This window comes from Phacochoerus africanus, chromosome 1, assembly GCF_016906955.1.
Source record: "Phacochoerus africanus isolate WHEZ1 chromosome 1, ROS_Pafr_v1, whole genome shotgun sequence".
Taxonomy (NCBI): Eukaryota; Metazoa; Chordata; class Mammalia; order Artiodactyla; family Suidae; genus Phacochoerus; species Phacochoerus africanus.
In genome coordinates this window covers 128,163,053-128,185,963 of record NC_062544.1, presented here as the reverse complement: position 1 = coordinate 128,185,963, position 22,911 = coordinate 128,163,053, and the positions used below count along the sequence as shown (strand labels likewise).

Sequence of the window (22,911 nt, the reverse complement as noted above, 5' to 3'; positions counted from 1 at the left end):
GACAAGTTTTCATCATTTGGGGGTGCTTGTATTGAGATGGGCTTCTTTATTTTTTTGGGGGGGGCTGTGACTGTAGTGTATGGAAGTTCCCAGGCCAGGGATCAAACCTGCGCCACGACAGTGACAATGCTGCATCCTTAATCCATTGCGCCACAAGGGAACTCCGAGAGGGGCTTCTTTATCGAGCTGGGTGGGCTGTGAGCAGGGCAGGGCCCTCTATGGGATGGTCACATGTGCTTTGGGCTGGTGAAGCCGTGTCTGTTTCCAAGGCCCCCGTGGAGCTCATAAGTGGCAGTGCTGCCACTGCAGGCCTTCCCTGTGGGCCCGTGGGCGACAAGGGTTAGAAGAGCTTACCTGTGTCCAAGTCTCGTCTAGAATTCAGGTTAGCAATACCCAGGGTTCCTCTTTTTTTCCTGTGTGTGAATCTGATTCTGCAGCCCTCAGTCCTAGCCATACTATTAGTTCCCTCAACGTGTGGCTTTGGGTTCTCCCCACTGCTGCCAGTGACCATCTTTGCTCCCTGACCTCATCCTTGTTCCTGAGGCCACTCCTGGGCAAAGGTGAGGGGGCGGAGGCAGAAGTAGGGATGTGCAGTCCCCGTAGTTGGAAACTAAAGTGTGAAGAGACGAGGTGACGTTCCTGTGGGTGAGGGGAGGTGGGCAGACTGGGCTGTGTGCTGTGAGACGGGAGCCCGCAGAGTTGTTGCCCTTTCTCAGAAAGGGTCATGGTCTTAGAGCGGGAGTTCGTGGAAGGACGGATATGTGGATGGGTACGTGATAAAGGAAGACTCACAAAACCTTCATTGTAAAATGGAAGTGCTGAGTCCATGGTCTGCACTGTGCATTTCTTTCCATGTTTCTGTTTTTGAAACTTTCTAAGTACAAAGTTGGAGTAAAGAAGATCTGATTTAAAAGGAAGAGGGTATTTTAAGAGAAAAAGGGCAGGACAGGGGGAGATTTTTCTTTTGGCCTCCTGAAAACTCAGGTTTCCTAGGGCAGTTTCCTACTTGGGAATAACTGGATCCTTCCAGGTGCTTAGACCACCTGCCCCCGGCCCCTACAAGGTTCTGGAGGCTCAGCCTTGGCCCTTCCCTGGGCTTCCCATCAGTCGCCACATGTACCCAGCTGGGGCTGGCCCTGGGCCCAGGCCTCAGATGGGAGAAACGGTTAATCCCCCTTGGTCACTTTCTTCCCCCTTCGGATCAAGGCAGGTTGTGCTGTGCACTTAGTCATCCTCTGGGTAAGTTTCCACAAACGATGATTAGGAACACACTTGGAATCAATGAAATGCATGGTGTCAGCCAGGGAGTGTGGGATGGCTGCAGGTGGGAGCTGGCCCGGCCGTGCCTGTCAGCAGCAGACATGGCTGCGCTTTGAGTTGGTGAAGGAGGAGGAGCGGCAGAAAGCTGCACAGAGAGTCCTGGGGTCACCCTTGGACCCCATCCTTTCAGGCCAGGCTTGGTCCTGGAAGGGACTATGTGGAGGGCAGGTTGGTGTCCTCCTCGTGCCTCCGTTCCCCTCCACCCCTGTCCCGTTAAGCCTAACTCACGCTCTGGGACAGCCTTCTGTCCTCCCCCAGGACCTGCTGTCTTCTGAGGTCTGGACCCTGTCAAGGGAGGGTTTCATTGGGGGAGGAGGTAGGAGATCATCCTGGGGGGGAGCTCAACCCAGCAAACGCCCTGAAGGGGTAACATGAAGTTTAACCCTTCCCGTACACTTCTTGGAACAAGGACAAACTGGTCAGGTTTGTTTGCTCCAGTTATTCCTGTGGTTCAAGGACAAACTGGTCAGGTTTGTTTGCTCCAGTTATTCCTGTGGTTGAAATGAAGTATGTCTGTGAGCCGACACAAGTGCCTGAAGCCTCCCATGACAGCCCAGCATCTCCCTACAGACTTTCATGTGCAGAGCCAAGGCCTTCCTGTGGAAGGGCGGGCACCCCAGGCACCCCCCTGATGGGAAGCTGGAGGTGCCTATAAGAGGGGGAGAGGCCCATGCTGCTCTTGACCTGGGTTGTCCACTGCCTGGCAGCAGCCTTCCCTCTCACCCCTCAGCGCGGCCCAGGAAGCTCTCCAGGTGCCATTTCTTCACTTAGTATGAGGGCCCTTCCACCACTGATAGTAACTCCTCCCCAGAATAGCCCTCCAGAAAGCTCTCAGCACAGACCTACCTGCCCAGTGAATAAAAATACAAAACCTACTGCTGATGCTAAGGTCTAATATGGACAAGCATCCCATTGAGCCCAGTTATTTCAGTCTTTGAAAGAGCACTTCCTCAAATTATTTTAAGAGGTTAATAAGATTCCCAGCTCGTGCGTTCCCCCTGTGGCATAATGGGATTGGGGCAGCGTCTTTGGGGCACTGGGATGCAGGTTCAGTTCCCAGGCCCGCACGGGGTTAGGTATCTGGCATAGGTTGCAGCTGTGGCTCAGGATCTGATCCCTAACCCAGGAACTTCATGTGCCATGGGATGGCCAAAGAAGAAAAGAAAAGAAAAGAAAAAAGTTGCCCAGCTCATGTGGGAAGAGTGAGGAACGGGAGGGAAGAGCAGAATCTCCGTGATTCCACCAGCCTTGGGTTCCTGCCTTGCTGTTGACTGGTTTGACAGCTTCTCTGCTCATTAGAATGAAATAAGAAAAAAGGGCCTGAGGAAAACAGTGGGGGGGCGGGGGGGGGGAGTGGAGCATGCTGTTGCTGGAACACTGGGCACGTGGTATTTTTGGAATTTCTAAGCTTCCAGCGCCCCCTTTTTGTCACTGTGTCCAGGAAGGCCCTGGGCACCAACTCCTCTGTCTCCGGCCTCGTGTCCGGCTGACCTCCGCCCCAGCCTGAGGTCTTCCAGGAACAGGCAGCCCAGCTCCTCGGCTGACTTATCTTCCAGTGACTCCTCGGGAAGGAATGTCCGCTGAGATGGTGATTCCGATTTCTGTTGAAAAAGCTTATCCTCAGATGCCGAGAAATGAAAAAGAAAATATTCTCTGTTTGGGTTGGAACCTCACAAAACCCAAGTTGTGCGTTCTCATGCTCCCTGGGCAGCAGCGATGAACTAAAGGGGCGCTATTTAGGGAGCGGCCTCCAAAGCAGCGCTGGTGTGGAGAAAGTGACACCAGCAGGCAGGGGTGGTGGCCAGGCTGACCCCAGGGCTGAGGACGCATGCCGCTGCCACATCAAAACTCAACAGCCATGTAGGAAGAGAGCCCTTCAGAATTTAGATCAGAGCCTCAGACCGAGTTTGCAAGCTCCACGTGGCCTCTCAGGGGTGGGAAAAGTGGAGGGGAGGTAGTGCCCCCCTCCCCACCCCTCAGCTGTTGGATGGTCAGAGGCTGGCAGACAGCACCCGTGGGGGGTTTGTTTTTGAACATAGGTGAGCTCCAGGTTGTTGCTACTTGAAGTGTGGCCCTTAGACTAGCGGGGTCAGCCTCCCATTACCCGGAGGCCCGTTAGCAATGCAAACTCTAACCTGCTGAGCTAAAGGCTGCATTTTCTGGAATCGTCCAGGTAGATTGTGCACATCACTCTGGGTCACCAGAGAGCAGCTGGGAGAAAAAGCCACCTCCCTTGGAGCTTGCTGACAGAGCTGCCTGGGGGCGATGGGCCACTCCAGGCCCTGGGGGGTGCATCCCTTCTCAGCAGTCACACCTGACACCACCTTTGTGCTTTGCTTTCAGCCTCATCAGCAGCGACAGCTTCCTGTGCGACTGCCAGCTGAAGTGGTTGCCCCCATGGCTGCTGGGCAGGATGCTGCAAGGCTTTGTGACGGCTACCTGTGCCCACCCAGAGTCACTGAAGGGCCAGAGCATCTTCTCTGTGCCACCAGAGAGTTTCGTGTGTGGTAAGATTGTCTCTGTGATTTTGCGTGTGTGTGTGTGTGTGTGAAGGGCAAGGAGTCCAGGAGGAACTCTTCATTACAGGAGTGATTGCTGAGATCGGAGTCTACCCCAACCCATGGTTACCAATCAGCTGCTGGATGCAATTTATTTCCCACTGAAACCACACGTAGTATTTACTGTGCCGACGCCTCGTTATGTGGTTCTTGGAGTGCAGGCATTTAATCAGGATGGAGCATGAGCTGGTTCAGTTACACGGCAGAATAATCAGTTACAGGAAGATGCTTGTATTGTTTCACTGGTGCCTGGGATTGAGCTGTTGATTTACTCAGCATATGAGGCTGGGGTTTTCATGTGTGTTTCTTTCCAGCCCTAAGAATGAAAGGTTAAATACAGGGAGAACAAGTCTCAGGAGAACGGTTGCTATAGTAAAAATAATTCCTTCATTTTGACTTGCACTCTTGCTGCATCTCCAATGCACTGGAATGGGTGCTTGTAGCTTTAAATTCTATTTTCCTTGTGATTGCTGGCATGTAGGTCTTGCCACATCTTTTTGACCAGGCCTGGTTGGGATCCAAGTTTGGTTGCAAAGAGTGCAGAAAACAGTGAATAGCTGAAAACACACACAGGCATGTACTCATACCACACACCACACTCAAGTGGAAATGAGGCAACCCCATAGTCAAAGAAGGAGATGAATTTCAAGTTGGTGATGGTTTCTGCTCAAAGCAGGAGCGAGAGTGGCATTCCCAGGCCTGACTGGAGCTGCTGGGCAGGTGTGCGTCCTACCGCCTTTCATCTTCCTGGTCGTCTCTGAGCCTCAGCTGTGAAGTTCCCAAGCTGGGGCACCCTGAGGATATGGTCCCCCCGTGGTGCACTTCTCTGCCCTGCTTTTTGGGCACAGCTCTAGCCACTGTGCCTCCTGAAGTTCAGATACTGGTGCCCTCCTCCCATCTCCCCCTTCTCTATCTCTACCACTTCCCAGAGCAGGCTTGCCTTCCTTTCTCCTGATCCAGTCCAGCAGGAAGCTTTAAAAACACTAATCATGTGGTAGCTGCCCTCCAAAGTGAGCTTTCCTTACTGTCCTTCCCTTGGGAACTGTGGGCATGGCCCCCATTGTCAAGGACAGAATAGCTGTGCAACCCATTTTTCCTCAGGTTCCTGGTCCCTGACCGTTCCCTTGTCACAGTGTTCCCTGAAACTGAGCTTTCTGCCCCTTCCTGCCCTAGCGCATATTATTTCCCTGTGGATAGGAGCCACGGCGGGACTTGAGACAGGCTGCACCCAGACTCTGCACTACGGCCCTGGCATATTCTGGACTGCAGCAGTTAGGGTGCATTTCTCAGATCCACCTCCACACCTTTGCTCAGCACCCCCCAAAAAAAAAACCGGTCATCAAATACTAAAAGGAATGATGAAAACACTTGGTTAGGAGTTCAAAGTTTCAAGCTCTATGGGAGTCACATTTCTTATAAAATAGAAATAAAACTGCGTCATACCCACTAAGATAGCTAGAATCAAAAAGTCAGATACCAACAAGAGTTGGTGAGGATGGGGAGAAATCTGAACCCTCTACTCATCAGGTGTAGGTGCAACTTAGCATAGCCGCTTTGGAAAACAGTTTGGAAGTATCTCAGTTACACATAAAGTTACAATACGACTCAGCAATTTCATTCCCAGGTAAATACCCAAAAGAATCACATAAAATTTACATAAAAATTTGTACATGAATCTTCACAGCAGCTTTACTCATATGGGCCCAAAGTGGAAATAACTCAAATGCCCATCAGTTGATGAATGAAAAAATAAAATGTGGTATAGGCATACAAGGGACTATTAGGTTATAAAGCGGAATCTATGTTACAATATAGATGAACCTTGAAATACAATGCTAAGTGAAAGAAGGCAGTCACAAAAGATTGTGTGTTATATGACTCCATTACTGATGTGTCCTTTCATTTCAGCTATAAGGATTCCCTTTAGGTTTTTTTTTGTGTGTGTGTGTGTGTGTGTGTCTGTCTGTCTGTCTGTGTCTTTTTAGGGCCGCACCTGCGGCATATGGAGGTTCCCAGGCTAGGGGTCAAATTGGAGCTGTAGCTGCTTGCCTGAGCCACAGCCACAGCCACGCTAGATCTGAGCCATGTCTGCGACCTATACCACAGCTCACGGCAGTGACAGATGCTTAACCCACTGAGGGAGGCCAGGAATCAAACCCGTGTCTTCATGAATGCTAGTCAGATTCGTTTCTGATGAGCCACAATGGGAACTCCCCTTTCAGTATTTCTTGTAGGGCAGGTCTGGTAGCAATAAATTCTCTCAGCTTTTTTTTGTTTTTGCTTTTAAATCTGAGAACATTTTAATTTCTCCTTCAGTTTTAAAGGATAGTTTTGCTGGTGATACGATTCTTAGTTAACAGTCTCTGTTTTGAGCCTTTGAACATTTCCCATTACCTTCTTACCTCCAAGGTTTCTGATGAGAAATCAGCTGTTAATAAAAGATCCCTTGTATGTGACCAGCTGCTGTTCTCTTACTGCTTTTAAGATTGTCTTTAGCTTTACACAGTTTGACTGTGAAGCTTCAGGGTATGAATCTCTGAGTTATTCCATTTGGACTTTGTTGAGCTTCTTGGTTGTGTAGATGAAAAATTTTCTTCAAACTTGGAAAGTTTGGGGCCATTATTTCTTCAAATACTCCTCCTGTTCCTTTTTCTTTCATCTTGGACTCTCATTATGTGTATGTTATTACGTTTGATGCTATCTCATCAAGCTTTCTGTGGCTCTGCTCACTTTCTTTATTCTTTATCAGACTGGATAACTTCAGCTGACTTGTCTCACTTTCCCTGACTTTCCTCCCAGCTCATTTCAGCTGATGGCCCCCTTTAGTGAATTTTTCATGTCAATTATTGTACTTTTAAACCTCAAAGTTTACATTTGGTTCAGTTGTACAATTTCTAGATCTTTATTGGTGGGGAAGGAAATGGTCCCATACTTTCCTTTAGACTTGGTGTCCTTTTGTTCTTTGAATATATTTATAAAGTCAACTTAAAGTCTTTATTTAGTAGGTACAAGATTTGGACTCCCTCAGGGACATTTTTTTTTTGTCTTTTTTGTTGTTGTTGTTGTTGCTATTTCTTGGGCCGCTCCCACGGCATATGGAGGTTCCCAGGCTAGGGGTCGAATCGGAGCTGTAGCCACCGGCCTACACCAGAGCCACAGCAACGCGGGATCCGAGCCACGTCTGCAACCTACACCACAGCTCACGGCAACGCCGGATCGTCAACCCACTGAGCGAGGGCAGGGACCAAACCCGCAACCTCATGGTTCCTAGTCGGATTCGTTAACCACTGCGCCACGACGGGAACTCCAGGGACATTTTCTATTGACTGCTTTCTCCTTGTTTCTTTGCATGTTTTGTTTTTGTGGTTGTTGTTGAAAATTGAGTATTTAAAATAATGTGGCAAGTCTGGAAATCAGATCCTCCTTGTGTCCTTCCTTGGGATTTGTTCTGTTTACTGTTACAGTGTATTTATTTGGTGACTTTTCTGGATAAATGTTGTATTATCTGTTCTGTACAGCCATGGAAGTCCCTATGTGGCTTGCTAATGACTGGACAGAGTCCTTAAATTACTTGAGATTTCAGTCTTGCATCCTTTGCCCAGCATCTCTGTTGTGTGCTGATCAGTTTGCACTGATCTTTGATGAGGGTCAGTCACAGAGAAGCAATCAGGACCCTCTCAGGTCTTCCCTGGGCCTACACATAGGCCTGCATTTGCAGGTGGCCTTCTCTGTCCTCAAGAATATGTTAGATCTTTTTAAAGCCCCTCTGGTGACTCTTCACCAGCTTCCTTTGTCGTTTTCTGGACAGCTTCTAGTTGCTTCCAGCTGATGTTCCTGCCTCATCCCTGATTGCTGATTGCTCTCACCACATGCCCTGGGCTTCTCTTGCAAAGTAAACTGTATTGGGTCAAACAAATGGAGCCCTGGGGATGCAGCTTTGGTAGGTGAGGCCCTTGCTATCACAATGGTTCCCAATTGTGTGAGTGGGTTTTTTATGACAGTAATCAAGTAAAGTGAGCTCCAGTCTTCTTGTGGAAACTGCAGACTGCTTTGATAACTGAGTACTGGTGGATGTGTTTGTTGTAACCAAGGAAGGTGCTCGTGGATCTGTAACTGGATATGGTCTGACAGCTGTGGTGCAAGTCCTTTACAGTGTTAGTGGAGCTGAGGGGGCACAAGGACCCAGGAAGGTCTGGTCCCTGCACAGTGTCTCAGTTTCTTGTCAACTTGAACAGCAGCTGGTCCCTATGTCCTAAAGAGTCCGAGCGACTTATGCATGGCTCTTTTCTCCCCCAGATGACTTACCCAAACCACAGATCATCACCCAGCCAGAGACGACGACAGCCGTGGTGGGCAGGGACATCCGCTTCACCTGCTCGGCTGCCAGCAGCAGCAGCTCCCCCATGACGTTTGCCTGGAAGAAGGACAGCGAAGTGCTGGCCAATGCGGACATGGAGAACTTCGCCCATGTCCGCGCCCAAGATGGGGAGGTGATGGAGTACACCACCATCCTGCACCTGCGCCGCGTCACTTTCGGGCATGAGGGCCGCTACCAGTGTGTCATCACCAACCACTTTGGCTCTACCTACTCCCACAAGGCCAGGCTCACTGTGAACGGTAGGAAGTGCTGTCTTTCATTGGGGTGTCACATTCCTCCGAAGCCACACTGTTCTACCATCATGTGGCAATGGCTGGGCAGGAGAGACACCTGCTTCACTGTGTCACTGTTCCACTGTACCCTTCCTGGCTTGGGCCCAGAGCCAGTGGTGTAGATGGCAGGCAGGGTTATTTTCAGTGGATTCTTTGTTTTGGGTGATTTTTTTTTTTTTAATCCAGTGACTATGTCAAGTGACATTTAGGCCCAAGCCTTGTATTTTTTTTTTTTTTCATTCTCCTTAATGCAGGATGTCTGGTATCCAGATTCCAAGTATGCCCTGATGCTGGGGAAACTGCTGTTCTTTGAGATAGCATGGCCTTGGGGCCAGAGGCCAACCTGGGTGGGACAGCTGGGCATCTGCCTCTCCAGAGGCTGAGGAGGGCAAGGAAGTGTGAGTGCCTGCTTGCTGGAAGAATGGCTTGCAGGTGTTTAAAGGATTTTTACTCAGTCACCAGTTTTAGAGTCTGTCAAGATGGCTTGCTTCAGGGCTTTCATTTGTTGTAGTGAGTTTAGGGTAGAAGGAGAGAGGGTAAATAGCTTGAGAAGTTAACCCCTCATCCTAGTAACTTAGGATTCTCTTGATTATTGAACCTATCATTAAAAAGTGCTCAACTGCTGTGGTGGTGAAGCTCTTACCACAAAAATTCCCTTTTTTTTTTTTTTTTTTAAACCACACTTTGGCTGGTTGTCTTACTATGAGCATGTCCTCATTGTTTCTCAGAAACTTGGGGCAGTGTTAGATTCCCACCAGAGCAATCTCAATGGGAACTGGAGTGCCATCCGACAGTTGGCTGGATGCTTACGAGTATCAGGGAATATTCGGGATAAACAAGCTGGCAGAATGCTCTCAGTCCCCCGTATACAGGAATACAGTTCCAACACCACGTCTCCTAAACGGGCTTTCCTCAAGAGGGAAGAGCCATTCTGTTGCTTTCCTCTGTCCTGGCGTCTTGCAGGAGGCAAACATTTTTGTTTCCCAGTCTCACTCCTGGTGATTAAGGCAGGCAAGCTTCAGGCCCTGGCATTTATGGGGTCTCCCTGTACAGACTGATTTCCTTCAGGGACAGCAGGGAAATGTTTCCTGGAAGCCTTACATTTGAGGGGCTATAGCCACAGAGGGACCTGGGAGAAGCTGGGCAGCCCCTGGGAACTTCTGCTTCTGACCCACAGTGGGCAGCAGTGGTTCTGGGCAGATGCTGGCACGAAGGGCGGCACGGTGTGATGAGCTGACACCATGGTTTGCGGTGGGGTGGGGGGGAGAGGGGAGGGGGGGTGCGGCTGTGAGTTTGACGGAGGATATTTCCAGCCTTTGCATCTAGCGTTCCAACCGCTGGACCCTGGATTTGTCTGTTCTGCAGTGTTGCCATCATTCACCAAAATGCCCCATGATATTGCCATCCGGACTGGCACCATGGCCCGCCTCGAGTGTGCTGCCACCGGCCACCCTAACCCCCAGATTGCCTGGCAGAAGGATGGAGGCACGGATTTCCCTGCAGCTCGTGAGCGACGCATGCATGTCATGCCAGACGACGACGTGTTTTTCATCACTGACGTGAAAGTTGATGACATGGGAGTTTATAGCTGTACCGCCCAGAACTCAGCTGGCTCCATCTCTGCCAATGCCACCCTGACAGTCTTAGGTTCGACTGTTGATAGTGCTAAGTATATATATGTGTGTGTGGCTATGTGCATGTGTGTACATGTGAGAGAGTTTTCTTCCACGTCATGGTACCAAGACGCAAGGTTCTCAGACTGTGGTGTGAAGCTGGGGGTGAGTGTAGGGGCTATTTCTATTTTAAGAAAACCTTAGCAAGCAGCCTATAATTTTAAACAGGTGGTTCCATCTCTTTAATTAAAAAAGCAAAAAAGTGAGCGAATGAGCAGAGCCTTCCAAAGGTTTAGGTATAAAACTCTACATAAAAAAGCTGCCCTCTGATCAGGCAGGCTGGGTGTGGTCTAGGGCAAGGATAAACTTTGGCCAGTCACAGGGCACTTTGGGAATCAGAGGGGTTTCAGAGGGGTTTCTGTGGCTGGAGGGTTAGTTCACTCTCCCTGCTAAGCCACCCCCAGAATAGTAATGATTTGGTCCCCGTGGAAGAAGGTCTTCTGAAAACCTCACAGAGCCTTTCACTGATGCATTGGCCTGTCCTTTGTCCGGGAAATGAGGCAGATCTGTAGCTGCTGAGGCCCACAGAGTAAAACATAAAGTCTCCACTGACCCCTTGCAGAAACGCCGTCCTTGGCTGTGCCCTTGGAGGACCGTGTGGTATCTGTGGGAGAAACAGTGGCTCTCCAGTGCAAAGCGGCTGGAAGCCCTCCACCCCGAATCACCTGGCTCAAGGGAGGCCATCCCTTGAGTCTCACTGAACGGCACCACTTCACGCCCGGCAACCAGCTGCTGGTTGTTCAGAACGTGGTGGCGGAAGATGCAGGCCGCTACACCTGCGAGATGTCCAACGCCTTGGGCACTGCACGCGCCCACAGCCAGCTGAGCATCCTGCCCACTCCAGGCTGCAGGAAGGACGGCACCACTGTGGGCATCTTCACCATCGCCGTGGTGTGTAGCATCGTGCTGACATCCCTGGTCTGGGTGTGCATCATCTACCAGACCAGGAAGAAGAGCGAGGAGTACAGCGTCACCAACACAGGTCAGCGGAGGTCACTTGCAGGGAAGGAGAAGAGCAGTGACACCAGTGAAGGAGGCTGGGCCCAGAGGCTCTTTTGAGCATTTCATTGTATCCAGAACCCCAGAACCTTTGGGGACATGGAGTCACTTAGGACAGCTGAGGCTTTGGTCTTGGTGACACCATTTTGTCTTTCAGGGATTGCACGTTAGATGCAATTCTAGTCAAATATAAGTCCAGTATGAACTCTGCAGTTTTCTGAGGCACCCTTGGCACATGCTCTGTGGGCCACACAGTGGACTGCTGCTGCAGGAACATCATAGGGCCCTTCTTCTCTTCTGTCCCCCTCATAGTCACTGCTCTGGCTTTTGTGGATTCAGACACCTGACTCCCACTGTCTCACACCTGGGTGTTACGCGTGGCCAGCAGCTTCTGGGAGGGCTTCTCCAGTGCACACACTCCACACAGCCATCTCCGCAGCCTTGATGCTGCTGGGGTACCTGAGTTTGCCTTCCTGGTCCCCATGAAGGATCTCAATGTTTGACTCTCCTTTCTCCTTGCAGATGAGACCATCGTGCCACCAGATGTTCCAAGCTACCTCTCTTCTCAGGGGACCCTTTCTGACCGACAGGAAACTGTGGTCAGGACTGAGGGCGGTCATCAGGCCAATGGGCACATCGAGAGCAATGGTAAGGCCTCAGCACCTGATGCAGCTGTGTCCCCAGGAGCTGCCCCTCCTGGGGCAGGTGTTTGGCATCACATCACGCACAGTGGTGACCTGGCATGCTGGATGACTCTAGGCTTTCTGTTGGGTTTTATGGACTTTGCCCGTGCAAGTTGTGCAGGGTTTTAAAATCCCTGTATCCCAGGGAGTCACTATATTGAGCTTAGTGTCTCCTGATCTGGAGAAGGTAGGACTTCTGAAATTAGAGCTGCAAAGGATATTTAAGGTCCTGAAACCAGTCTAGTCCTTAAGGAGGGGGATGTGCCCACGAGGGTGGGGGAGACTGAGCCCACATCTGGGGCAAGTTTACAGAGAACTGCTCATCGCCATGGCTCTGAGTGCTGCAAGTCCCACACCAGCTGGGAAGGCAGCAGTAGGAAAGGCTCCTTGTTGGACCTCTTGGTTAGCCCAATAATCCATTACTGGAAGGAACATTCTAAAAAATGTCCGAGCTGGGGGCCTTGCCTTCCATTTCCCAAGGCTTCCTGTGACGCACTGAGGCGAGCGTTTCTAACCATGTGGTCTGTTAAAGGTGTCTGTCCGAGAGACGCAGGCCTCTTTCCAGAGGCGGAGACTCGTGGCATTGCGTGCAGGCAGCCCAAGTTCTGCGTTGGGTACACGAAGGAGCCATGGAAGATGGTGGAGAAAGCCGATGGCACACCTGCTCCACAGAAGATGACAGGTATGAGAGGCTTCCTTCAGGGAAAGGATATTGTGCTTGAAATCAAAATTTGGTTTGACCGACTCATTAATGAAAGTGGGTGGAGGCATGCCTGACGTCAGGCTCTCAGAATTTGGCATTTGGTGTATAAACAGGAAGCTCTGGTTTGGCTCTCTTTTAATTCCAGAATAGGATGTATCAAATAAAACTGCTGTGATAAGCCTGAGCCTGAGTTTTTGTAAATAAAATAAGAGGCAAGGCCCAAAATACCTTTTCCCCAGGGCGATTCTGAGGTTAAATTTCTCATTGTCCTGAAGACTCCTGACACTACATCGTACCTCATGCAAATGGGAATTTTCTTCCTTGTGATCAGACTGTATGACTTCATGCTTTGAGTAAGAAATTAGTCTGAAATGTTTATACATGGAAGCCCTCTGTTCTTCATTAATGGCTTGGTGTTCGCTGGAGCCTTGCTTACTTACGTGGAGGGGGCAGGGGGAGGTTTTATAGAGCTGATTGAAGCAAGGCCCAGGCCTCACAGCCGTAGAGGAAAACATCCTGTTCTTGGCGTGGGACGGGGACGTCGTGGGGACAGCTCTCACCACCTCTGGCCCTGTCCACAGAGCACAGCAGCCCGGTGGTGGTGTGCGGTGACGGCAGCACTGACACGGATAGTCACTCCAAGGAAGAGGTCTTCTATCCTCAGCCTGTGTCCAGAGACAGCGCACAGCCAGGGACTCCAAGCAGCCAGGAGCCCAGCCAGAGGGACCACCAAAATGCTGCCCAGCCTCTGAGCAGCGGGCCCACCGATGGGTCCCGCAGCAGCTGCAGGGCATCTGTCTACCCCAGTAACCACGACAGAATGCTGACGGCCCAGAAGCAGCAGCCAGTGACGCCTCTGGATGGGAAAGGTAACTTGGCACGGGCTCCAAAGGGTTGTCAGCAGCCAGGTGGGGAGAGCACGGCATGTGGACACGGCCTGGCGGGAGGGTCTGATCTGGCCTCTCCTTTCTTCTTCCAGGGGCCTCCTCTTGGACTTTGGCGCGGTTGTGTGAGCTGGACTCCTTGGACCTCCAGCCTCCCTCCACGTTAGCTCCAGGCAAGTGTGAGCTCACAGAAGCCACCTCGGGCCTTCCTGATGTCCCTGGTGAAAGCCAGCACTTGCTTCTTTCTAACGGACACCTCCCCCAAGCACATGACCCCAGCCCTGAGTGCCCACCCCTGACGGGGCAGCTCCCTGGGACCCGGAGCGCCCGGCTGCTGTTTGCACCGCAAAGCTAGGCTTTGTCTACCTCGGCTCGCGTCCACGTATACAGGAAGGGGAGAGGTGGGAGAGGCAGCGGGGAGGCTCCACTTCCAGCGTCCCTGATTTGTACATAGTTTTTTCACTTCCATGGGGAGTGTCAGCAGTTTGAAGGACTTGCAGCTGAAGCACAGAAATGCAAGAGGCTGTTGTGTACAAAAGGCAAAAAAGTATTTGATACCCTTGTACATAAGAGTTTTTTCAGAGATGGCATATATATTATATATCTTTTACAGAGGCTATTTTAATCTTTAGTGCATGGTTAACAGAAAAAGTCGTAGTTTTGACAATGTTATTTTTCATACCAGGTTGCTGTTTAATTCTGGAAGGGGGGTGGTTCTGGTGCCTTACTGCAAGGATGGAGTTCCTAGAGGCTACGAACCACACTTGTGGGCAGAGTTTTCAGTGGGTGAAAGAGAAGGGATGTTTTTCTGTCGGAGACTTCGTTTGCTTTGGAAGGAACTTCATGTCCGGGTGGCTCGTGTGTGGATGACCTTGTGGCGACCTCCCTATGGAGCCGAGGTGCGGATGTCGTGTTTCTTTGCCGTGAAGGACTTCTCGTAGGTTTAAGTTCTCTCTGTAACAAGCAAAACCAGGGGTTGTGAATCCACCACAAGCAACTGGTTCAAACAGTGACGTGCTGCCGTTCTTCCTTCTGTGGTGAAAGCAAATGTGGTTTTGTCAGTTGTCATTCACCTGTCATTTGAGGCTTTTTAATAAGATAGAGGCTGCTGGTGTTGGTACCTGTGGATTTTTCAATAGTGATGTGTTAGTTCTGCCAATATAATTAATCTTACATTGGCCCTTGGGGGAGAAAAACAACTGAGTCCCTACGTTTCAGGGCTAGGGTGTCTCTACTGAGGATTGCGAGCAAGCCCAGCCGCGTCCTTCCCTCGCACAGAGGGACCCGGGTTTGGACTCGAAGAGATTTAGCCTTTCACCTGGGTTCTGGGTATATTTGCACTTTTTTGAGACCTGTAGCTAACCATCTTGTGAGTGCCAGTGTGTATTTCAGGAAAAATTAAGTTGAAACAAAGGCCCTTAAAATCTCAGAAAGCAAAGTTCCCTTTAGTCAAAAAGCTGAAGGAGTATTGACAAAACGGTTATGTATGTTCAGTTTTACTGTCAGATGTCATCACTGTTCCAAGAGGTAAGCAAGCACATTTAGAATTTTGTTTTCAACAGTTAACTAATTATTAAAATGTTACTTCCACAAAATATGTGAATTTGCTGCTTCTGAGAGGCAATGTGAAAGAGGAAGTATTACTTTTATGTACAAAGTTATTTATTTATAGAAATTTTGGTACAATGTACATTGAAAAACGTAAAATATTGAAGTGTCTAACAAGTGGCATTGAAGTGACTTTAATAAATAAAGGTTCATTTATAAAATGTTAGGTGTGTGGTCAGGGTATTCTTATACTTACATTAACCAGCACTGCTTCATCCCATTTAATTCCAGAGATTCCCTTACAAAAGCAGACATTCTGCCTTTAATTACCTTTTTCCCCCACTGCTCTCTCCCAAAAATGAAAAAAAAATTTTTTTAGTCAAAGCAGAATTATATACAGTTGCTCCAGGGAAGACAGTACACCACCACTGGATTCCTGAGATTTCTCTCTGAATTTTTTCTAACACCTGGAGCTTATTAGTTGCGCTCCAAAGGGGTGACCTTCCCATTTCATCTCTTAGATTTATCAGGGTTGAGCTTAAAACTCCAAGCAACAAACCTGATTGATTTGGGATGATGAAACCACCCTATTGGCAAAGCCAGTCCCAGCCCTTGCTGTGGGTCTGGTGTGGAGACAGCGGGTCCATCGCCCGCTGGGCCCACCTAGTCCCTGCGCCACGACTGGTTTCTTGCTCACACACACCCCACATGGGGTGCTTGCTGCACACTTGCCTGTGAAATAACACTATTGTGTTTTTGAGTGAAATCTGAGGGTAATTAAGAACAGCAGCTTACTGTGCACCTGTAGTTCATTCTTTTTACACTAGGCTGTGAGCTTATGCAATTGGAATTAACCCAGGGGAGAAACCCACCCACATCCCCAACTTTCCCCCCTAGGTCTCCATCCTTTACCCATTCTTTTAAAATTATAACCATCTCTGCCTCTGGCTGCAGCCACCGTCAGGTGGCAGGAAGCGAAAGATTAGATACAGATGAAATGAAGGCTCTGTAGGGCCTGGACTCAGCGCTGCCACACTTATTTATTAAGGGGTTCTGAGAAAATTGTTCCAAGTACCGCTGTGGACATCATTTTCTCTCTCTGGCAAAGAGGCTAATGACGTCATTCCCGCCAGCCTGTAGCACGGAAGATGCATTCTCAGTGTCGAAATCTGAGTAGAACTGGGTTTTCCCGCCGTGTTTTGTTCCGATGGCCGAACAGCTGCTCACTGGAAGGGAGATGGTTCTCACAGCAGGACCCATTCTTGAGAGAAGGGGCTGTCTCTGAGTCACGGCCTCTCTCGGCCAAGTTCCAAGACAAAGCTGCGAGTTCGGTCATAAGCACCAAGAAAGATGAAACCTCCCAGACTGATTGCTGCCATTCGGGGTAAGACACCTGCAAATAATCTAGGGGGGAAAAGGCAGGAGGAAAGATTTTTTTCAAATTGTGTGTATAAAAAAGGTTAAATTCCAACACCCACAGCTTGCTCAACTCCACACACCAAGCTCATTAAACCCCACACAGCACTTAAAATGTGTGTTTTTCCTTTCAGAGTGGCACTGAATTACATTCCCAAATACACTTGTTGAAGTTGGAGCCCAGCTGTTTGCTGGCTGAATCAGCCAAATACCAAACAGCTTACTTGTGAGCACCTACACTTAGGTCCAGCAATTAGTCGAGATGCAGTAACACTGTCCCCGCAATAGTTAAGTCTTTCACACCATTTCTTTGAGAGAAGATGAAATCAACTTTTTAATAAAGGAGTCAAAAGGCTGAATCCTAGCGAAGGCTGCAGGGCACCGCCCACCCCAGGAAGCTGAGGTGGGCCCCGGCTCTTTGGGGAGATTCCTGGACAACTGTGCTGCTCCTCCCTGGGACTCACTCCGGCAGAGACCCATGGCGTGATGCCACAAGGGGCATAGAGTCTCCAGGGATTCTCGGTTCTCCCTCCCATGAAGGACAGGAAAGGCAATGGGCTCCAGCTGGGAGGGGGCGCCGCATTACAGGCTGATCCTCATGCACCACACAAGGCCAGTCACTATCAAAGTTACAACTTGTGAAATATGCAAAGAAATGCAAAGTAAAAGAACAAGTTACAACTTGGGAAATATGCAAAGAAATGCAAAGTAAAAGAACAATGTTACTGGGGAGGCAAACTTTAAAACCCACAGTGGTGCACAGGTATTTGTTCAAAGATGGTCATTGTGGCATTGCTGGTGAGAGAAAAAAACTGCAAAGAACCTGCTCTCTGGTCACATAAATTCGGGTATGCTATACATACATGGGAGATTACACAGCTTTAAGGTCATCCCTAGGGACCAACACAGAACGTGCACAAAATAGGTTCTGAAAGAAGGCCCAAAGCTGTACATATAATACGACTGCTTGTTGGACAAACATGGCCATGATATGTCAACGTTCTCTGGAGGCTGGGAGGACAGGACACCCTCGCTACCTATACTTCTGTAATAATGGAAACTTTTACCAAGAGGAGTACTTATGTAAGCAGAGAACAAAATGAAAAATATGAAAAAAAATCAGAACATGTAGATTTACTACAGAAAAGAGGGATGGGATCTAGGGAACAAAACTGAAAATGATGAGGGTTAGGCCAACAGGATTCTGTGTAGCCTTGAAGGTCTGGGGAGACCTTCATGCTAAGCTAAAGGGAATGGGTGGCTTCCCAAGAAACAGGCCAGGAAGGAATCCCCTGTAGCCTGGATGCTTCCTTTCTGCGTACCTCCTGGGGAAGGCCAATGTGCCCCCCCCGACCCCCACCCCCACATGGAGCACTCTGTGCTTCTGAGGAAAATGGACCTGAGAATAGTTTCAGGGGGCCCAGATTTTAGTTAGCTAATTAAGGACTTAAATCATCAAGTAATGTCCTACATAAAAGAACCTCTCTTTCTTGTCTACATGAAGATTCTACAGAAGACCAAAATACACTTGTAAGGAAGGAAGTTGTTCAGCTCAACGCTGTGCAAATTGTTTTTGCACGAAGTGGCTGGTGAAGGCAAAAACCCCTAAATTATTGCTCTGAGGCCACTGTGTCCTTCTGGCTCAGAAAAGAGATTCATCTACCTGCCCCTACCCCACAGAGAGAAATGCTGGAAGGGAGGATGGTAGGAACCCGGCTGTGCAAGAGCACATTTGCCACAAAACTCACCCTGCCTCCCTGACTTGCTTCTACAGCCAATGCCTTGTTAGGCTCCGCTGCTAATGAGCTCAGCTGCTCCAAGCAAGGGGCAGATGGAAGCAGTTTATGGTTTCGCTGGATGACAATTGAGTCTGTTAAGATAATTACAGCCTTAAAGTAGAGTAATTTGCTCAGTGAGCACCCCAACCAGACTCAGAGGCAAAGACTGGAGCAGAGCAGGGCTGTGCTGGAGGGACTGCACCAGGGCTAAAGGAACAAACGTCATGCCCTGAGCAGAGGGCCAGGCACCATGCAGGGCACAGCAGTAGGGACAGGGAGGGCACAAGCAAGAAAAACAAAAGGCTAGGTGATGAGGTGAAGAAAGGAGGTGGGAGCAACTCGTGATAAGCCGGCTTCCCATCTGTTTTCGGGCTGTTGGACTGGATGAGCGTATGGTATTATTTCTGAGAAGCCGGCTGGCCCAAGGGCACAAATCTGTGCCGGAACGTGGTGCTCCCCCGGGTAACCAACAAGAAGAGATCGAAGCAGCACCACTTTAATTTGTGCTGAAGACAGCACCAGCCCTCCGCAGGTGGGCAGCCCGGACTGGCAAGGTGACCTGAATAAACTGGCAAGTGTGTCAGGGTCGCAAGGGCTCTGCATGGGGGATGGATGGCTGGGCCAGGCCAGGGAGGCCTAGGACTGGCTGTTTCTGTTTGGGGGGGGGGCAGTGTTTGCTGGCTTCTCATTACAGTTCTCTTGTCAAATTATTGGCTGTCTTTTATCACGTTAATAGGAAGCTAATGAACAGTGTGGTTAGCTGCTGGAAATACTCTGCCAAGGACCACGTGGTGATTGCTAATGAGAACCCAAGACTTAGGATAAGTGAGAATCCAAATTACCCTTTCAGGGGTGACAGTGGGGACAGGAATAGGCCCTCAGCATGTCGATGACACCCGGCCTCTGTGGGTAATTCAGGCACTGCCTAGTTAGCTAACACCAAGTATCACCACCCCTGGGGCAGGAAGATTTAGTTTCAATCATCTCCATGAGGTAATTCCTTCTCCACAAGCTTTTGGTGGCTATGGTTCTGGCAACCCTGCCATTTCTGCTGTCACAACTATCTCAGGAAAGGCAGATGGGCTGCAGCTCCACACTGACTCCACAGGGCCATGGTCAAGAGCATGTGTTTGACCAATGGTTGCCAGAGATTCTAATAAGAACTATATAGAAACAAATGAGAATACCACTCGGCAACTGACTTTATGACCCTAAAAGCCACTTCACACACCACCTTTGTGTGGCATGCATCACTGACTCAGGACAGAGAGAGATCTCCCTGCCCCCCAGGCTCAGTCAGTCCTCTCTGGGAAACCCAATCCTCATCTCCAATACTTTGTCCTGCAGGCAACCAGCACTAAACCAGGAGAAATGGCACATTCAACACAACTATATACAGTGTTACTTTTTTTTTTGGCCATACCCATGGCCATAGAAGTTCCTGGGCCTGGGATTGAACCTGAGCCACAGCAGTGACGATACCAAATCCCTAACTGCTAGGCCACCAGAATCTCCCCAATGTTACCTATTTTATTTGTCTCTTTAGGGCTACACCTGAAGCATATGGAGGTTCCCAGGCTAGGGGTTGAATTGGAGCTGTAGCCACTGGCCTACACCACAACCACAGCAAAGTGAGATCCAAGCTGTGTCTGCAACCTACAGCACAACTCACAGCAACGCCAGATCCTTAACCCACTGAGCGAGGCCAAGGATCGGACCCACGTCCTCATGGAAGCTAGTCAGATTCGTTGCCACTGAGCCACAATGGGAACTCCAATGTTACCTGTTTTAAATAGAGGATGAGGCCATTCTGCAAAACCTTGCTTGCAACCTGACCAACCTGTGTCATGTGCCCTAGACAGTCAACTAGCTGAAAAAAAATCTGCCAAGTGGACACAAAACTACAGTCAAATGGACACAGCACCAGGAAGAGGAGGTGGCACCACTGTGGCTTTACTGTTTTCAGACCAGCCTTGTCGTTAGGCATCCCCAACCTTCCCCTGAAGGAGGCTGCTGCTTTGCTCTCTCAGGAACATCCCTGGGAGATGATTCCAAAGAGATTTCACTACCTGTACAAATCCCAGCCTTGAGACAGGTGTACAAGTTCATGTTGTAAAAGCGATGCTGAAATAGCATTTTGAAGAGAGCTTTGTGGACACTGTTCTAGCAGCTGAAACACGTAGCTGATAAAAAAGCAGTGGGCTTCAAGGAAACGATCCCCCACCATGGTATGTTGAAAGTAATAACTAGTAATAGTTAAAAGTGCCCCAAACCACAAATACTTTCTCTTTTTTCCCCCTTTGTTTTTATGGCCACACCTGTGGCATATGGAAGCTCCTGGGCTAGGGATCAAATCAGAGCTGTAGCTGCCGGCCTATGCCGGATCCTTAACACTGAGCAAGGCCAGGGATTGAAGCCACATCCTCACAGACACTATGTCAGGTTCTTAACTGGAGGAGTCACAATGGGAACTCTCACAAATGCTTTCCTCTAACAATGCTACTCCTGTGTTATATTGCTGCAGTCAGAATCCAGCAGGGGCCATATCCCTGGAAGTCATCTAACATCGAGAATAGAAAATGAACAAACAGCACATCAACTTGGCTGTGCAGTTAATGTTGCACATCTCACACAAGCAACATTAAATGTAAGGAGTTCCTGTCTGGCTCAGTGGTAATGGATCTGACTAGGATCGATGAGGACATAGGTTCCATCCCTGGCCTTGTTGAGGGGGTTAAGTATCCCTGTTGCCATGAGCTGTGGTGTCGGTCACAGGTGCGGCTCGGATCCCGCACTGCTGTGGCGTAAGCTGGCAGTTTGCAGCTCCGATTTGGTCCCTAGCCTGGGAACTTCCACATGTCATGGGTATGGCCGAAAAGCAAAAAAAAAAAAAACCAAAAAAACAAAAAGTAATCAACCAGGACAAAAGCAGAAGGAAAGAAAGGTGGTTTGTTTTTCTTTGTTTGTTTGTCTTCTGATGCTAGGCTAAAGGAGGAAGGGTTGGGCCTTCCCTTCTGGCCTTACCCTGACAGCCCCTGCATCCGCCAGACCCCGTGCAGGGCAGAGAGTACATTCCCAGTAGCAGTGCTGGAACCCGCCTGCACAAAAAGACAAAAGAGGAAGCCATCACCTTCTGAAACTCCCCCACTTACGGCAGGTGCCCAGAGACCCTCAGATGCACGGATCCCCCTGCACCCTTATTGAAGACACAGTTTCAGGCAGACTGGAGTTTCTCAGGCTTCAGGACCTCTGGGTCTTACAGACCAGAAGTCCTCACATTCACACTCACACTGATTTGGCCCAATCCCCACCAGAAGTAGCTTCTCCAGGTAATTTTTCTGTCAACCCAGAAGCAGAGCTTTCCCAGGTAATTCATGTACAACTATTTAACAGGAAAAAAGATCGAAAGTGGTATTAACTGACTGATCTGACAAGAATGGGGAATAATAATAATTATAAATGGTACAATTAAGCAACTTATCCAAGTGGCTAATAAACGCATTTAATAAAGAGTACTCTGCTCAATTTAAAACAGGCTTTTCCCTATCAACCTACAAACTACAATTCTGCCCTTATTTGTTCCACTTTTCCACAAAGGGTATGACTTTTCATTTTTTACTGTTTTGGTCCAGGTAGGTTATTATATATGGCATTCCCTGAAGTCTCAATCCAGCTTTTAAAAATTTTTGTCTTCTTAATGACATTTCTGAGCAATTCAGAAAAATGTCCTAATTCATCCAGTTAAGGCTTAACAAGCATGATGGAAGGATAGAGCCTCTGGCTTACTTGCTGCAGGGCGTGGGGCAGGCCAACTCTCTGAGCCTCAGGTCTGTGAAAACATTCTTTGAAGCTAGTACTACCGGGCAGAGGCCCCACCAGCCCTACCTGCTTACATAATACAGGTGAGAATGACTTTGAAAAGGCAAAATGCTGCCCAGACATCCTTCACAGGAATTCCACTGGATGTTGCTTTGTCCAATGGCAGTTTCACTACTGGTTCAACAGGCAGCACAACCCTGCTAATTACAGGCGTTAGGCCACTTTTGTTCACTTTATATACATATAAGCCCTAGTGCTAATAAAGACAAGCATCTGTGGCATCTACATTACGTTATTTGACCACTTACCTTTGCCAACATGATTCTTGTTTTTGCCACGTCCAGGGGCGTGGTGACTGCAGCTGCAAACCCACCTGTGCATATAAAAACACCCAACACATAAGTGAGGTATTGTTTACTGCGTCGCATGGTATTTCATAATTTCTATTTTATAATTCCTCATAACTCTGCTCCAAATATGTCCTTATCATTAGGTCTGCTTGACTGACTGAAGAATAGGATGCTCATGTGCAAAGTCTTTACCCACACGCTTCCCTGCTTTTCTGGTGATGCCTCACCAGACATAAAAGAGGGATGCCGAGATCATGTTTGACACACGCAGGTAGGAAAACAAGGCCTCACAATGTGTCCTGCTCGCTGGGGGAGCAGCAGAGCAGCCCGTGTGTGTACACAGGGGTGTGCCTGTGGTCAGAACCCCATTCCCGTATGAGAGGCACCCTGGTCCCCGGGAGTCCTGCCTTCCATGGGCCGCTGCTCTCTAACCTGATGGCAAAATGCTGCTCTGGTTTCTGCCCTAGGGCAAAGCTGGCAAACAGAAATATGTGTGTCACTGTAGGGACGTGGGGGATAAATAGCTGGAT

General features: G+C 49.2%; 2 protein-coding genes across 7 annotated transcripts in view; one reads left to right on the top strand and one right to left on the bottom strand.

Annotated features, from left to right (window-relative positions):
• Nucleotides 1–15,244, top strand: part of LRIG1 (leucine rich repeats and immunoglobulin like domains 1) — a 116,988-nt gene extending 101,744 nt beyond the window's left edge. For all 3 annotated transcript variants that reach the window (XM_047778829.1, XM_047778839.1, XM_047778848.1), the window contains exons 12-19: nt 3,664–3,827; nt 8,175–8,495; nt 9,894–10,175; nt 10,764–11,183; nt 11,723–11,848; nt 12,416–12,565; nt 13,168–13,455; nt 13,566–15,244. In XM_047778829.1, coding sequence (XP_047634785.1) covers nt 3,664–3,827; nt 8,175–8,495; nt 9,894–10,175; nt 10,764–11,183; nt 11,723–11,848; nt 12,416–12,565; nt 13,168–13,455; nt 13,566–13,825 — 2,011 coding nt within the window. In that variant the 3' untranslated portion in view covers nt 13,826–15,244. The remainder of the gene's footprint in view (nt 1–3,663; nt 3,828–8,174; nt 8,496–9,893; nt 10,176–10,763; nt 11,184–11,722; nt 11,849–12,415; nt 12,566–13,167; nt 13,456–13,565) is intronic.
• A 795-nt stretch (nt 15,245–16,039) lies between these two features.
• Nucleotides 16,040–22,911, bottom strand: part of SLC25A26 (solute carrier family 25 member 26) — a 165,233-nt gene continuing 158,361 nt past the window's right edge. For all 4 annotated transcript variants that reach the window (XM_047778888.1, XM_047778866.1, XM_047778859.1 and 1 more), the window contains 3 exons: nt 22,340–22,404; nt 21,237–21,310; nt 16,040–16,422 (listed from right to left, as the gene is read on the bottom strand). In XM_047778888.1, coding sequence (XP_047634844.1) covers nt 16,305–16,422; nt 21,237–21,310; nt 22,340–22,404 — 257 coding nt within the window. In that variant the 3' untranslated portion in view covers nt 16,040–16,304. The remainder of the gene's footprint in view (nt 16,423–21,236; nt 21,311–22,339; nt 22,405–22,911) is intronic.